We start from the raw sequence: 14438 nt of genomic DNA on the forward strand, positions 1-14438 counted from the left end.
TCCTAGAATTAGTTATATATATAACAAGCTGAGTGGATTTGATTTATATGCTCCAGCTTGAGGGGGAGTGTTAAAATATTTATTAGTATGTAAATAAAATAGATAGGCTGTTGGTATTCCTGTATGTAAGTACTCTTGTCTATAAGTATTTTTGTCATTATGTTTGTTTAATACTCATAGTCTATATAAAGAACTTCCGTTGTGTAGTTGAAACACACGGATTATTCAACATGTCTCTCAATATTTTTCTTCGCATTTAACAATTTTCATATAATTTATTACTTTAATATATAAATTGTGTTTTAAATCAACTAAAAATCGATCTAATTTAAGCGGCATGAACTTTTGTCTTGAAAATCGATCCAAACTGCACCGCAAACAGCATAATTTTATCATCCGTCTGACTTCTACTTTCAACATGCAGCATACAACTTAACAATTACTAAAAAGTCTTGCATGTTATGGGCATATGATTAAGAGGAATATATATAACAGAGGTAAAAATATATAATAAAAATATGTTTCAAAAAACAATGATTATAAATGAAAGTAAAATTCACCTTCCCAAGAAAATGTCCTATACAAAGAACGTAATCAATTGGCGATGTCATGGATTTACTATGAACTATCTCACCCAGGATTCGGTCAATAGCTGCTCCCTGATTATAACAAAAAAAAATTGAGTAAACATTTAAATATGTACAAAAAAATTCTTATGAAAATACAACCCAGTGAAAGTCAGTTATTAGAAACACGAGATTACCTTTGTAACACCAACAGCTCTAACCTCAACAGATCGACTCCCTTGAACAACTTCAACCGACGAATTAGAAATCGGACCTGTCCAGAGATGTTGCAGCATATCTCTTGCTTGAAGTTTTCCAAACTCAACATCTGCTTGAAATAAAAGAATCATCAGTAACAGGAAAGACAGATGGAAACCCAAAAGATCAAAATCTACATATGAACAATTCAAGCACCTGCATATTTGTAATTCCATAAAAGTGAAGTTTCCCTCTCTTCAAAATCAAAATGTGAACGAGGTGTTCTTTCCGTGAAGTACTCAAAAACATGCTGAAACGCAGGATCAGAAATTTAGTCAATTACATGAAGGAAATCAGTTCAAAAGAATTGACATTTCAAAGTCAGGAGTTGATCACCTTCACACTGTCCACCCATTCCATATTCAGATGCTCCGGCATTGTTGTCATCCATTCACCCTTTGAAGGGTGTAAAAACATTCCATTTTCTGCTGCCAACCACATGTCATATTCTTTGAAGTTCTGTTATAGGAAAACGTTACAAGTGGATTCATATAACAATTCACAAAGAAAAACAAGTAATGATCCAAAATTTACATCATCTAGGACTTTTCTACCACTTCCACTAAGCACAACTACTGTGGTATTTGGATCACTGCAAAGTGCTTTTAATGGTTGTCTCAATTTTGGATGCACCTTAAGTTCCATTTCTTTAATCTGATCACCTGTTTTCTCAACTGGTTCAGTTAAAGTTCCATTGAATCCCTGTATGTGAATAACGAGTCTCAGTACAAATGTTACTGCAGGAAATCAATAATCCATAATAGATGCTAGGTCATGACTTATTATTAGTGAAACATTCTAAAAGAACAAAAAGAAAAATGTTCTTCAATAATAACTGTTTCGCTTTAGTAGGTGTAATTAGTGGCAGACCAAGTTTCCTGTGATGGGGCAAGAAAATAGTCAATGACAAAAACACTACTTGATGATAGAAAAATATTTTATGCTCACAAAATACATATTCTCATAACAAAACAACTAAAATATTTAACCTTCCATAAATTATAATTTCCCTCTACTTTTTTCTTATTTTGGAAATGTTATATGGTTAATTTATTGCCAATATAATAAAAAATCTGTATGTATGCAATTCAAATTCAAAGACTTTCAGAGAAGTCATGAACTTCAATGTGAGACAGCATACCAAAATGAGCAATCGATTAGTTGACTGCAAATAACGATTAACCGCAATCTCCGTTGGAAGCGGAGGTGGAACTTGTCTTGTTCTTAGTTGTGCCTCAATAACAGTATCATTTAGTTCGCTGCAAATATTAAAAGATTCATAAGGTAATGTGGATCTTCCTGAAAATCAAAGCAAGAGATGTATTTCTTTACTTACATATTTTGGTTAATAAATTACAATCACACATCATCATGTCTTTCTAATATTTTTATCATGCAGAAGCAATAAATAAACAGCCATCGTTTTTAAGCATGATACTAGCTGCATATATTTGCAGATTTATCACGGGCAATAGAAGCCTTCAGAGGCATGTATCAAATGAGAGAAGATATTATTGTGAGAGATGAGAGGAGTACGTATCCACCATTTAATTAAAATGACCGGTTGAGAATTATTTTCCTTAAGCTGCACATTTGGCACCTTGTCTTTTATGTATACTTGCTATCTGCATTTGTTCTCATCCTCTATCTCATGGTTCACACTTTTTCAAAAATAGAAACATCACCTTTTACAATCACTCAATCCTTACTGTCAAGAAAGTACAGATGCTATCTTGAAATTAAAATTGATTATACCAATTTTATTAGGATTCACGTGTTATGTTTTCTTTCGTAAACTGCCTCTCTTCAACTCTATCCCCTGATTGTTGGATTGAGACGGTTAGATTGATTAATCATGACAAACATGTCACCATCACCCCATATGAATTTGTAGAGTAATGTTTAAAAACTAAATAAGGAATTGGAACAAGAAAGGAACAAAGTGATAACCAACTGGAAATGCACAAAACGAAGATTAGTAGTTTTAGGTGAATTCATATGTAAAGGAAACAATTTTTTTACACAAGAAAACAAATTCAAATTCGATAAACAGAGATAAAGCAATTGTACATTTTATAAATTGGTGTTACGAGATGATGATTTATGTGTAGATGTAGGGGGCGATGGAAATGGGCGCTCAGGTAAAAAAACATAGAACACATGAATCCAAAAACTAATATGCATACCTTACAAAAGTTCCTGCCCATTCTTGTGCAGTGTGGGATTTGACATGAAGAAAATTATGCTTATGTCTCTTTTCTCTTTCCGCAGGTAGCATATTCAAAGCCCTGGCAATTGCAGTAGCAACTTCTGTAACATTCCAGGGGTTGACAAGAATCGCCCCAGCACCAAGAGACTGGGCTGCACCAGCAAACTACAAGAAGCATACCAAATATCAGGCGAATATTAATTTATCTATACCACAGATGAAAGATTTCTATATATCAGTATTGGAACTATAAAAAGATGAAACATAATACCTTTCATTTATTTAAAACACATAAAAGGTGAAAGTTTAATAAAAAATCAGTAAAAAGATTGATTTAGCAATAGAAAACGTAACTTTATTTGAATAATTGATTATGACGGTTATTATCATAGCATATCAAATGGACGATATATATACTACAAACTCAACATTTCCCTTTGTGTTTCACTCTTCTCCCTAGAAGATAATTGGCAAGAATCAATTTTTAAATTTATATTTTCTCTACAACGTCTCAAGAAGAGGAGCAATTCTACTTAAAGCTTATACCTCATACACAAGCCACGATATCCATCTTGCAATTAAATTGAACTTTAATTTGGAAGAATGTAGGCAGCAAGGATTTAAATCTCGACAACTTGGTCATAGCATACATACCATGTCAAAAACACACTATCCTAAAAGCTTAAGCTGTCAAATAAAAAAACTCAGCATTGGTTTTATATCTCTAAACTGGATAATTCAATACAGTTTTGCCAGGACCAATTCTAACACCTTTTGAAATTACATGTCTATTACATAATAACTCTAACTTAACATAGCTTGAATTGACAAAATGAAGTAAAATGTAAATAATAAGAATAATAATAAGTTTCTGTAATTACTTCACTAAGAATGAGAACCCCTTTCTTTTTCTCCTGGCACGCCACAAATTCATAGCTGACAAGATTCATTCCATCTCTTAAAGATGTGACTAGCGCTACATCTGTGTAAAACATAGTGGGTATGAATACGATTAGAAGAAAACTTACAATCTCAGACTCTCAGGTCATAACTTCTCAAATCAGTTCCAAACTCTTGTAACTTTCTGTGTGCATTACATGAAGTGAAACTACAAACCAGAAAAATGAACCAATTTACTGCAAAACTTAATATCTGATCCCTGTGATTTACCTCTAAAATTCCATGGTATACAAAGAGCCTTAAGAATCATTTTTCTAAACAAGAGCTTTAAATTTAAGACATAAAATTAAGCTTTATAACTTCATAATGCCGATGATTGACAATATTGCAAGAAGTTATTCATTGAAAAGGTTGTTGTAAAGCTAAAAAATAAAATGTAAAAGTACACAAATTTTACCAGTAACTGCATACAAAGCACATAGTTCATGAAAGTCAAGAGAACGATCCTGCACAATCAAACAAAATCATGAGATTGGCAGACATAACAAAGTCTTCAGTCAATTAAAGACTCATAATCTATGAAGTGCAGATACTTCAAATATGAAAAAGTCTCGGTGTCCAATATGTTAAGAGTAATAATTCTGGTACTGTGTTATAATTTCTATTAGTTAGTTAGTTATTCATTAAGTTTTATATATAGAGCACATTGTATTTATTTTTATGATTTTATCATTATTAGTTGGTTACCCAAGAAATATCTATTAGCTAGTCTTGGATGTTCAAGAATTTTATAACACTAGTAAGCATGATCAATTTCTCTTGAAACTTTGCTCAAAGTTTGAGGTTGCCCAAGGTGCTTTGCTGAATAGGAACCCGGTTCCTTCTTTGGATGCATGTGTTAGTGAACTTCTCAAAGAGGAGCAATGTCTACTTACTCAAGGAACCGTGTCCGTTGATGCAACTCTTTCCGAACTTGTGACGGTTGTCTATGTTGCCCTAAGTAGAGGTAAAAGTGATATGCGATAGGTCCAAGGTATATATATGCGATAGGTCAAATGTTTTTCTTGCAAACAATTTGGACATGTAACTCGAAGTTGCAGTAAGAATGTTTCCAATTATTGCAAGCGGCATGGTCATATTATCTCTGATTGTCCCACGCATCCCCCATGACCCAAATAGTGTCTGGTGCAGGCATTTCATGCTTCTACCACCTCCGCAATTGGTCCTTCCACTAATGGTGCAACTAATGGTGGTGTTCTACAACCTGAAATGACTCAACAAATAGTACTTTCAGCCTTGGGCATTTAGGGCAAGTCCTCTATTGTTTTTTATCCATGGTTTCTTGATTCCGGTGCATCCAATCATATGACGGGTTCTTCTAAATTCTTGCACAATTTACATTCTTATCATGGTAATCAGAAAATTCAAATTGCTGATGGTAATACTATTTCTATCACTAATGTTGGTGATATCAACTCTGATTTTCGGGATGTGCTTGTATCACCTGGACTTGCTTCCAATTTATTGCTTCCGAATATTTGCACAAGCACAATATATATTCTTATCATGGTACTTAGAAAAATCAAATTGTTGATGGTAATACTCTTCCTATCACTAATGTCGGTGACATAAACTCTAATTTTCAGAATGTGTTTATCTCCAAGACTTACTTCAAACTTATTGTCTATGGGTCAATTAGTGGACAACAATTGTAAACTTATTGTCCTGTACAGTATTAGGTATCAGGGAAGGTGATTGTGAAGAGGCATAAAATGGGCATACTATTTCCACTTCAGTTGGTGTTTTGAATATGTATGAAGATTGGCATAGAAAATTGGGTCATCCAATTTCTAGTGTTTTGCTTCATTTAGTTAAAAATGGTTTGTTGGAAAATAAAAATGTCATTTCTAATTCTTCTGCTCATTGTTAGATTTGCAAACTTGCTAAAAGTAAAACATTTCATTTTCCTTCTGATGCTCATCATGTTTCCAAATGTTTTGACATGATTCATAGTAATGTTTGCGGTTTGTACCCTTTTGCTTCTAAGGCTGAAGTCTTTTCAACGTTTAAGAAATTTTTAGCCTACTTTGACTATTAGTTTTAAACTAGCATTAAAATATTTCCCTCTGATTTTGGTGGTGAATACATGTCTCATGAGTTTTAGGATTATTTGTAGCAAAAAGACATTTTATCTCAATGTTCATGTCCCAATACCCCCAACAAAATGGTATTGCAAAGCGAAAGAATCGTCACTTGCTTGATATAACAAGGACATTACTTTTTTCAATCATCTATTCCATCTAGATTTTGGGTTGCAGCGTTGTCCATGGTGACGATTTTCTTAACCAATCGTCTTCCATCTACAGTTCTTGATTTTGATTCTCCTTTCTTCCATCTTTTAAAGACTTTTCTATTTTGCCTCAATCTACACAGCGTTTTAAACCAGGTCTTGTCGATGTCAGAAAACCCAGACAACACGCTCCCGCTCCTTTTCTATTTCTTTTTTTTTTTTTTTTTCTTTCCTTCTACTTGCTTCTTCTCACTCCACAATACTTAAACCCTCAACCTTTATCATGAATTTAACATCCTCAAGAGCATAATTTCTCATACTCCTACAAATTCTCTTTGTTAGGATTTTGGGTTAGAATTTGTGCTTTAAGAAAGGAGAATGGTACCCATTTCTTGAGAGTTGTTTATTGAAACTCTTTGAGGTAAATACACAACTCTAATGCTAATATGAATATCTAGAAAAACGTAGTTTTAGTTAAAAATCTTATTTTGTACTTAGAGTAGATTTAAATGATTTTTATGGTTTTCTAGAATTTGCTAAACATTAGAATATTTATTCTAAAGTCTTGAAAATATTTTTTCTAAAGTCTTGAGAATATTTTTATAATCAGATTTGCCAGTTGAGGTCCTGTTGGCTACTTTGGGAGTTGTTAGAGAACGTAGTCACTTACGATTTCGTCATATATTTTTATTATACTATAATTATTATTTTATTCATTTTCATGTTAAATTATTTTTGGGGAACAAACAATTTCGTCATTTATTTATTTTCATGATCTTTGTTATATAATATGTAAGTAGTTTGATTTATTTATGAGTTATAAAGTATTTAAATATTAAATTATTAAATGATTGAATATGTTTTCCATGAGTTACGATAAAATGAGATATGATTTTAAAAATACGTGTTTTGGAAATCGTTGTTATAATTATAGAATCGTTAACGGCGTTAGGCCACCCTTAGGAGGATAGGGCTATCAATGAGATGAAGCCGCCTTTTGATTCTCAAGAATTTGTATTTTTACTTGTTTGATTTTCTTTGATGATTTTAAATATTTCTACCTAAACGACTAAATTATAAATTTAATGATTTTATATATGTATACTTTACTTGAGAATTATCTAGATTTGATATAGCATTGTTTAAGATAAGTCCCACTAGATTGCAAAACAATTATTCTTGTCTTTTTGTATTTCCCTTCTAGTTGATGGTGGTTGTTGTCTCATCACTAAGTCTTTGTGACTTACCCCTTCATGTTGTTTATTTTTTTCAGATTCACAGGCAGCTCTAATAGCAAGCTGCTAGTAGATTCAAATCTCAATCATATTTGTTTTGGTAGACCTCTTTGATCGATGACCTTTTTTTGTAAAGTTTGTTGAGTCGTAATGTATTTTGCAGCTATTGAAGTCTATAAAGTCTTTTTGAGAAATGTATTAAACAATTAGATTATGCTCTTTGAAATATGAATTGACTGAGTTAAGACTATAAACAGTGATTTATAAAATTTGGAATGTTGAAGTTATAGAGGATACTCTGTCGAAATTTCAAAAACAGTTATATATATATTTTTTGAAATGATTAATGAGAACTAATTAGTTGTTTAATTGTTAAGTAGTTAGTAGTGTTGGGGTTGATTGCAAGTCCCACATCCTTTAGTGTGGGAGAATAAGGAGAAGGCCAAGGCTATATATTGGGTTTTGGTCTTTTGTTTTCAAATGCACCAGTCAGCAATAGCACTTTAAGCTTGTATTTGACTTAGTTTAAATATTTGCTTTGTAAGAGTGTGGTTGTACTGGGGTGTCTGGGGTGTGAGTGAGAGAAGTCTATGTGTTGCAACAATTTTCACATAGTATTAATTCTCTGGTTGCCGGTTTAGGCAGCGGCTGTGGTTTTTTCTCCGATTTTGGAGTTTCCACGTTATATTCTTGTGTTGTGATTGTGTCTTAATTCTTTTGAATTTATGCTATTTTTCCCAACAAGTAGGCTTGTCATGCTATGAGTATAGCTTGTGCGCCGGTCACGGCGTCTAGTTTTCGAGTTGTGACATGAAGAATGGGTTTCTTCATGGTGACCTGACTAAAGATATTTATAAATCTCCTTCTCCAGGCCTATTCTCTTCATCTAAGGGTGTATGCAAGTTCAAACACTTTGTATCGTTTGAAACAGGCACCTAGAGTTTGGTATGAGAAATTTCGTTCTACTCTACTTGGGTTCTCTTTTACTCAAAGTCAATATAACTCCTCTTTATTCATTCATTGCGCTTCTACGAGCATTGTTCTTCTTCTTCTTTATTTTGATGATAGGGTTATTATTGGTTCTAATCAAGCATCAACCAAGGAACTTAAACAGCAATTACAAACCTCATTTTATATGAAAGACTTGGGTAATTTGCATTATTTTCTTGGCCTTGAGGTTCATTCTACCTCTAAGGGAATTTTTCTCCATCATAAGTATGTCACAAACCTAATTTATATGGCTGGCCTTCAATATACTAATCTGGTGGATACTCCACTTGAAGTTAATGTTAAGTATCATCGTGACGAGGGTGACATTTTGACCAACTCTTTATTAACCCTTTACTGTATCGGCTACTCATGGGAAGTCTTAATTACTTGACCAATACTTGTCCTGACATATCATTTGTTGTCCAGCAGGTAAATTAGTTCATGCACTCTCCTCGTCATCTTCACTTAGTTGCAGTTCATCGTATAATTCGTAACTTGAAAGGTACCTCTCATTGAGATCTTGTCTTTCCTACTAGGACAACTCTCAAATTGATTGCTTATAGTGATGTTGATTGGGTCGATGCCTTGACACTCAACTATCTCTCGTCGGTTGATGCATGTTTATTGGTTCGTGGTTGATTTCATGGAAATGTAAGAAGCTAGCAGGAGTCTCTAAATTTTCTACTGAAAGAGTATTGTGCCATGTCTACTGCTTGTTCTGAGATAATTTTGCTTTCTGGTCTCTTGGCTAAACTTGGATTTCCTCAAATGGAGCCCAGTTTGTTTAAGTTGACAATACAAGTACTTTTCAGATTGATGCAAATCTTATTTTTCATAAGCACACCAAACATATTGAAGTCGATTGTCATTCTATTCGTGGGACCTATGATAATCGGGTTATATCACTTCCTCACATCAATACTCAATTTTAAGTTGTCAACATTCTTACCAAGGTTGTTCCTCGCCACACCATCAATTCTTTGTTAGAAAATTGATGCCCCTTGACCAATCGCATCAATTTGAGGGGGAGTGAATTAGGAATTAGAGTATCTCTTTGATTGTATATATTAACATTCCTAAAATAGATTAGGAAAATCAGGCAATATAATATTGACAAAATGAGTCGCAGAAAGGTAGGAAGTCAAATTTATTGACACTTGCTCCATTCTTCTTGTTGTTTTTGTTATGATCGTTTCTTAGTTTTTTTTAAAAAAAAAAATTATCCTACTTTTTGTTTGGAATCATATTCTTATGGTACTATGTATCCAGCTTCTTAGCTCATAAAAAATAATAGATACAGTTCAATCATCAGAATAAGTACAGAAAATGATAAACCTTATTTATATCATGAGCTCTATCTTTGGGCATTGACCAATTGTTTACTTCATACATCAATTGTGTCGTACAATATAAATGTTAGAATGTATTAAATATTTTATAATATCTTTGATATTATATAAGAGTATCTTAGTTTATCTCTTACAATTAGTTTTTGTATCACTTAGTTATTAACATGTGGGAAAAAGAACAACTTGGTTTCATAGAAATGTTTGATAAAGTTAAAATTAGAGGGTGTTTTATGTTCGATGTGAATTAGAAGGAGTGGAGTTAAAACATAATGAAACTGAAAATACATAACGAACCAAACATCCCCTTATTTTCACTCTCCTACGAAACAGTATCATGGTTTTTGTTGAGATTCCACATCGACCAGGGAATTGGCCACAATAGTCATTATAAGGTTTGGGCAATACTCATCTCTTAAACTGGCTTTTGGGTTGAGACATTGAGTTAGGCCTAATCTCGAAGTCTGAGATGTCTCGTTGAGAGTCCCACATTGAATGAGATATAGTCTTAAAATGTGTTTATAAGTAGAAAGCATTTCTCACCTTACATGAGAGGTGTATTAAGAAAAAATACAACTAAGTGAGTGAGGGCATTTTCCTATAAATAAGAGGAGAGGTTAAGAAAGAGAGGTATCTTGTCATTTTTAGACTTAGGGCCTTTTGGACTTAGAAGGTACACACCCTCAAACCTTTGCAAAATTATAATCCAGATTACTCTTCCTTTTCTTTCTATCTTCCGATGCAAATTTCTTTTCGAAAGGAGTTAAGAGAAACAAATATCATGACAGAAACTAACAAAATGAAACACAAGCAGCACTGCTAAATTAGATTGTCCACTGAAAAAATAAGATGTATATGTGATGGTCAGTCAGCATTAATATAATTTCGATCAGGTTATATCAAGAACGCACCAGGTGATGTATAGGAACAGTAGTCAATGATCCAAATCTACCATTGATGCGACCAACAATTTCATGAACCTGACTTGTAAGCTTTTGATCTATGTTATAGAAGAAATAAAGTCCGGTCATGATTCAGAAACCAAAAGTAGAACCATACACTTGATGACACAACAACAAATAAAATAAGTAGCATACATTCAGGAACATCGGTTCTTGTTGGGACGGCGATTTGAAGCAATACTACTTTGTCGCGCCAATAAGCATTTTCTTCCAAAAACTTTTCAAATGCTAGAATTTTCTGAGGAATTCCTTTAATCATATCAAGACGATCAACACCTAACATCACCTTTTAAGACAGAATAATTCAATTCGTAGAACCAAATCGATTTAGAGTTAGCTTTGATAAGAAATGAAATGTGAATAATGGCTCTGCATATCAAACAAATACAACTTAAAAAGGAGGAAAGCAGCATCTTCACTACAAGAATGCAATATAAAGTAATATCGTGTGTAGGGATTCTATGTCTTTTAACACCATTTTCTCTTCCGGAGCCATCCAACATGTTTCCTTAAGCATCACGTATATTTTATCTCAAAGATTATTAGATGTTTTCAGCTTTGTCAAAATAAGAATGAATCCCCTAACTATAAAGAGTATTAAGTAAGATTCAAAATCAGGATAAATTTCAAAATTAATAGGATTAACAAGTGCAATAAGTTATATAATTTAAACATTTCACTACAAAGTAAAACATATATACCTTTCTGCCTTTGAATCTTTCTTGCAATTCTTTGATATGATCCTGCACTGGAGGAAGGTCCAGTGCCCGTATAAATCGTTCCGAGTCTATACCAATTGGAAACTGACATTCAAGGGCAATAGAATAAATTTGTTTAAGTTCACTGCGGTTATTGGTTGCTCAAAATGAAGTTTTATTCAAAAATTGTTTTCTTTCTCCCCCCAGCCTTCTCTTCAAATTGGTGAAATTTTAATTAACTTTAAATAATAAATGCTAAAGTCAGAGAGCAAGAGTGAGTTTATGAACAAATTGTTTAGGCACTTACTGCGGCAACTCGAGTTAGCTTCCCTTGATACTCAACCCCATAAGGTGTACCTTCAAGTCCAAGGATGCGAGTACAGGCACTAACAAAATGTCTTGCATAATCATAGGTGTGAAAACTGTGCAAGAAAAAATGCATTATATCCAAATCAGAACATTGAATGATAGAAAAATGAAAATCATTAAACGGAAGATGGATACATCACAAGGGAGAACATTGCAAGATTTAAAACCTTGAAGAAGAAATACACTGTCAAACAAAAATAGGAGTGTTAGGTTTACATTTGATCATGTTTATTTCTTCTAATATACTTAAGGCATCTTTTCTTTCTAAAAGCACAATTCTATTCTTCTAACTAAGCCAACTCGAGATCTAGGAATTATTTGAGTCTCTACAAGTCTTTAGTTTGAAAATTACTGATTTGTTTCATCAACTAAGATATTTTCTCATAATCATTATATCATCCACATAAACTATATCATCAACATAAACTAGTACATAAATACATCTCCCAGAAACTAAATGATCAGCTTCACACAAAGTCATACCAAATTCCTATACAATAGTATTAAACATCCAAACCAAGAGTGGGGAAATTCTGATTCCTAAACCAGACAGCAAGTTATAACTTACCCAACTAAATCAGCTGCAAGAACCGAATGCAAGAGCTCGGAACGAGACGGCAGAGTCCTATGAATTTCAGAAGAAGGAAATGGGGTGTGGAGAAACCAGCCAACTTTCATTTTGGTGTTATATTTCTTTAAGCATTTTGGAAGAAACATAAGATGGTAATCATGGCACCAAACAACATCACCCTCTTCATAGTGTTGGTTTACTACATCAGCAAACATTTGATTTGCTTTCTCATAGGCCAAAAACTGTGACTGAAAACTACGTGTTGTAGCAAGACGGTCTTCTTGTGGAAGTCCAAGGTAGTGGAAAAGGGGCCACAAGATGTTGTTGCAATAGCCATTGTAATATTGATGAACAATATCTTCATCTAGAAATACTGGTATACACCTCTGCAATGCAAGCAAGATGAGGACTACAAAATTTCATAAATCATTTACATCACTATTTTGATCATGGAAATTGTAAGAATTAGATAATTTGGGGCCCCAAATTTTTGAAATTACAAAATCTTCTTTTCAATTGAAAAGACTAAATACCCTATGTGGTTCCTAAAATTTGGTACTCATATCAACTTGATCCCCCATTTTATCAAAATTTCAGAAAATTCCTTTACTTATCGCAAAGTTGATCAAATTAGTCCCTCCGTTCATCTCACTATGGTAAGCATTGATGTGTTAGTGACCGACTTGCACACAATTTAAGGACCTCAATTTTTCAATCTATATAATTTAGAAGATCAAAATGTTTTCAGTTTGAAAAAATTGAATTGAACCGATTTTTAGTTCAAAAAATCGAATCAAACTGTTTTATAAATCTGTGAACTGGTTTATTACTCTCAACTGGTTTTAACTTAATTTTTTGGTCGTATAGACCAAATTTTACATAATTACCCATAATTACTTCTGAAAAAACAAATTTGAGTTTAGTTTTTTCGAACTAAAAAACCAGTTCGGTTCAGTTTTTTCAAATTGAAAATCAATTCGGTTTTAGTTTTTAAAAATAAGTTTTATTAACAAACTGTTTTTGAAAAAACAGTTTAATGCCCCTAAGAATTTGAGTACCTTTTCGGCTAATGCTACAGTGAGTGCCTTCTGTCCAATCTCATCTGGAACATTCACACCAGCCCAACCTATCCACCTTGCCTCAAACTCCTTCACCCCTTTGTTTAAGAAAAAAAACAGTAATGTTATGATATCAGATATACCCAACTCACTAAAAAATGACATACCACTCTTCCTTTTGAAAAAAAAAAATTATTTATTTAATGATTTAGAGATTATTTGTCTGAGATATTAAAAAATATCTAAAGTTGTTTTGTGTTTATTCAACATAGTTACAAATTCACTTTTTTAAAATATCAGTTATAAAAATAATTTTTATCAAAAGCTACTCAAAAAATAATTATTTATTTTTAGATTCTTTTTAAAATTCTGATTAATTTTAAAAGTTGTAACAAATGAAAACTTTTAAAAGTGATGACTTTTTTTTTTAAAAGTATTATTTTTTAAATAACTGTAACAAAGGAAGTCTTAGTCTTTGGAAAAAAATTCAAGTGTCTAGCATCCAATAAAAGCGACTCCAACTCACTATCAAAATAAATTTTTTCATTATCTCCTACTCTAACCTTCTCACTAACGGCCGACCCAAGAATAAAATAAAGTCCACCAAAACATTTGTTTTAACCCAAATAAAATAAAATAAACTTTCATTTAATAAAAATTTGGCACGCCACGATTCTATAAATATTTTTTCATAGGTATGAATCAAATATTTAATTTAGATAAGATTTTATAACTTTTAGTTTTGAAAATGGTAGATATAGGATATTAGAATATATGAGTGTACGTATATATTCTTCTAATTTCAAAATTAAAATTGATAAAATTTTATCTAAAATAAATATTGTATCAATAAAAAATAAATATATAAATCTTATTAACAAATGATAAGGAAATATTAAATAAAATCAAGAGAAATACTAACAAATGTCCTTGGAATATTTTCTTAAAAAACTAAAATTAGAAATTTTATAATAAAATGCAGGAAT

General features: G+C 32.4%; 1 protein-coding gene across 3 annotated transcripts in view; it reads right to left on the reverse strand.

Annotated features, from left to right (window-relative positions):
- LOC101492749 (alpha,alpha-trehalose-phosphate synthase [UDP-forming] 1-like) overlaps positions 1–14438 on the reverse strand; it is a 46038-nt gene that overhangs the window by 24655 nt on the left and 6945 nt on the right. For 2 of the 3 annotated variants that reach the window (XM_004515546.4, XM_012711880.3), the window contains exons 3-17: positions 13453–13550; positions 12392–12780; positions 11762–11876; positions 11458–11559; positions 10892–11042; positions 10706–10794; positions 4391–4439; positions 3915–4015; positions 3011–3198; positions 1966–2083; positions 1359–1526; positions 1161–1283; positions 981–1074; positions 764–894; positions 561–659 (exon numbers count right to left, since the gene is read on the reverse strand). In XM_004515546.4, coding sequence (XP_004515603.1) covers positions 561–659; positions 764–894; positions 981–1074; positions 1161–1283; positions 1359–1526; positions 1966–2083; positions 3011–3198; positions 3915–4015; positions 4391–4439; positions 10706–10794; positions 10892–11042; positions 11458–11559; positions 11762–11876; positions 12392–12780; positions 13453–13550 — 2015 coding nt within the window. The remainder of the gene's footprint in view (positions 1–560; positions 660–763; positions 895–980; positions 1075–1160; positions 1284–1358; positions 1527–1965; positions 2084–3010; positions 3199–3914; positions 4016–4390; positions 4440–10705; positions 10795–10891; positions 11043–11457; positions 11560–11761; positions 11877–12391; positions 12781–13452; positions 13551–14438) is intronic. The other variant, XM_027330908.2, reaches the window with a different exon arrangement.

Source organism: Cicer arietinum, chromosome 7 (assembly GCF_000331145.2).
Source record: "Cicer arietinum cultivar CDC Frontier isolate Library 1 chromosome 7, Cicar.CDCFrontier_v2.0, whole genome shotgun sequence".
In the NCBI taxonomy this organism is placed as follows: domain Eukaryota; kingdom Viridiplantae; phylum Streptophyta; class Magnoliopsida; order Fabales; family Fabaceae; genus Cicer; species Cicer arietinum.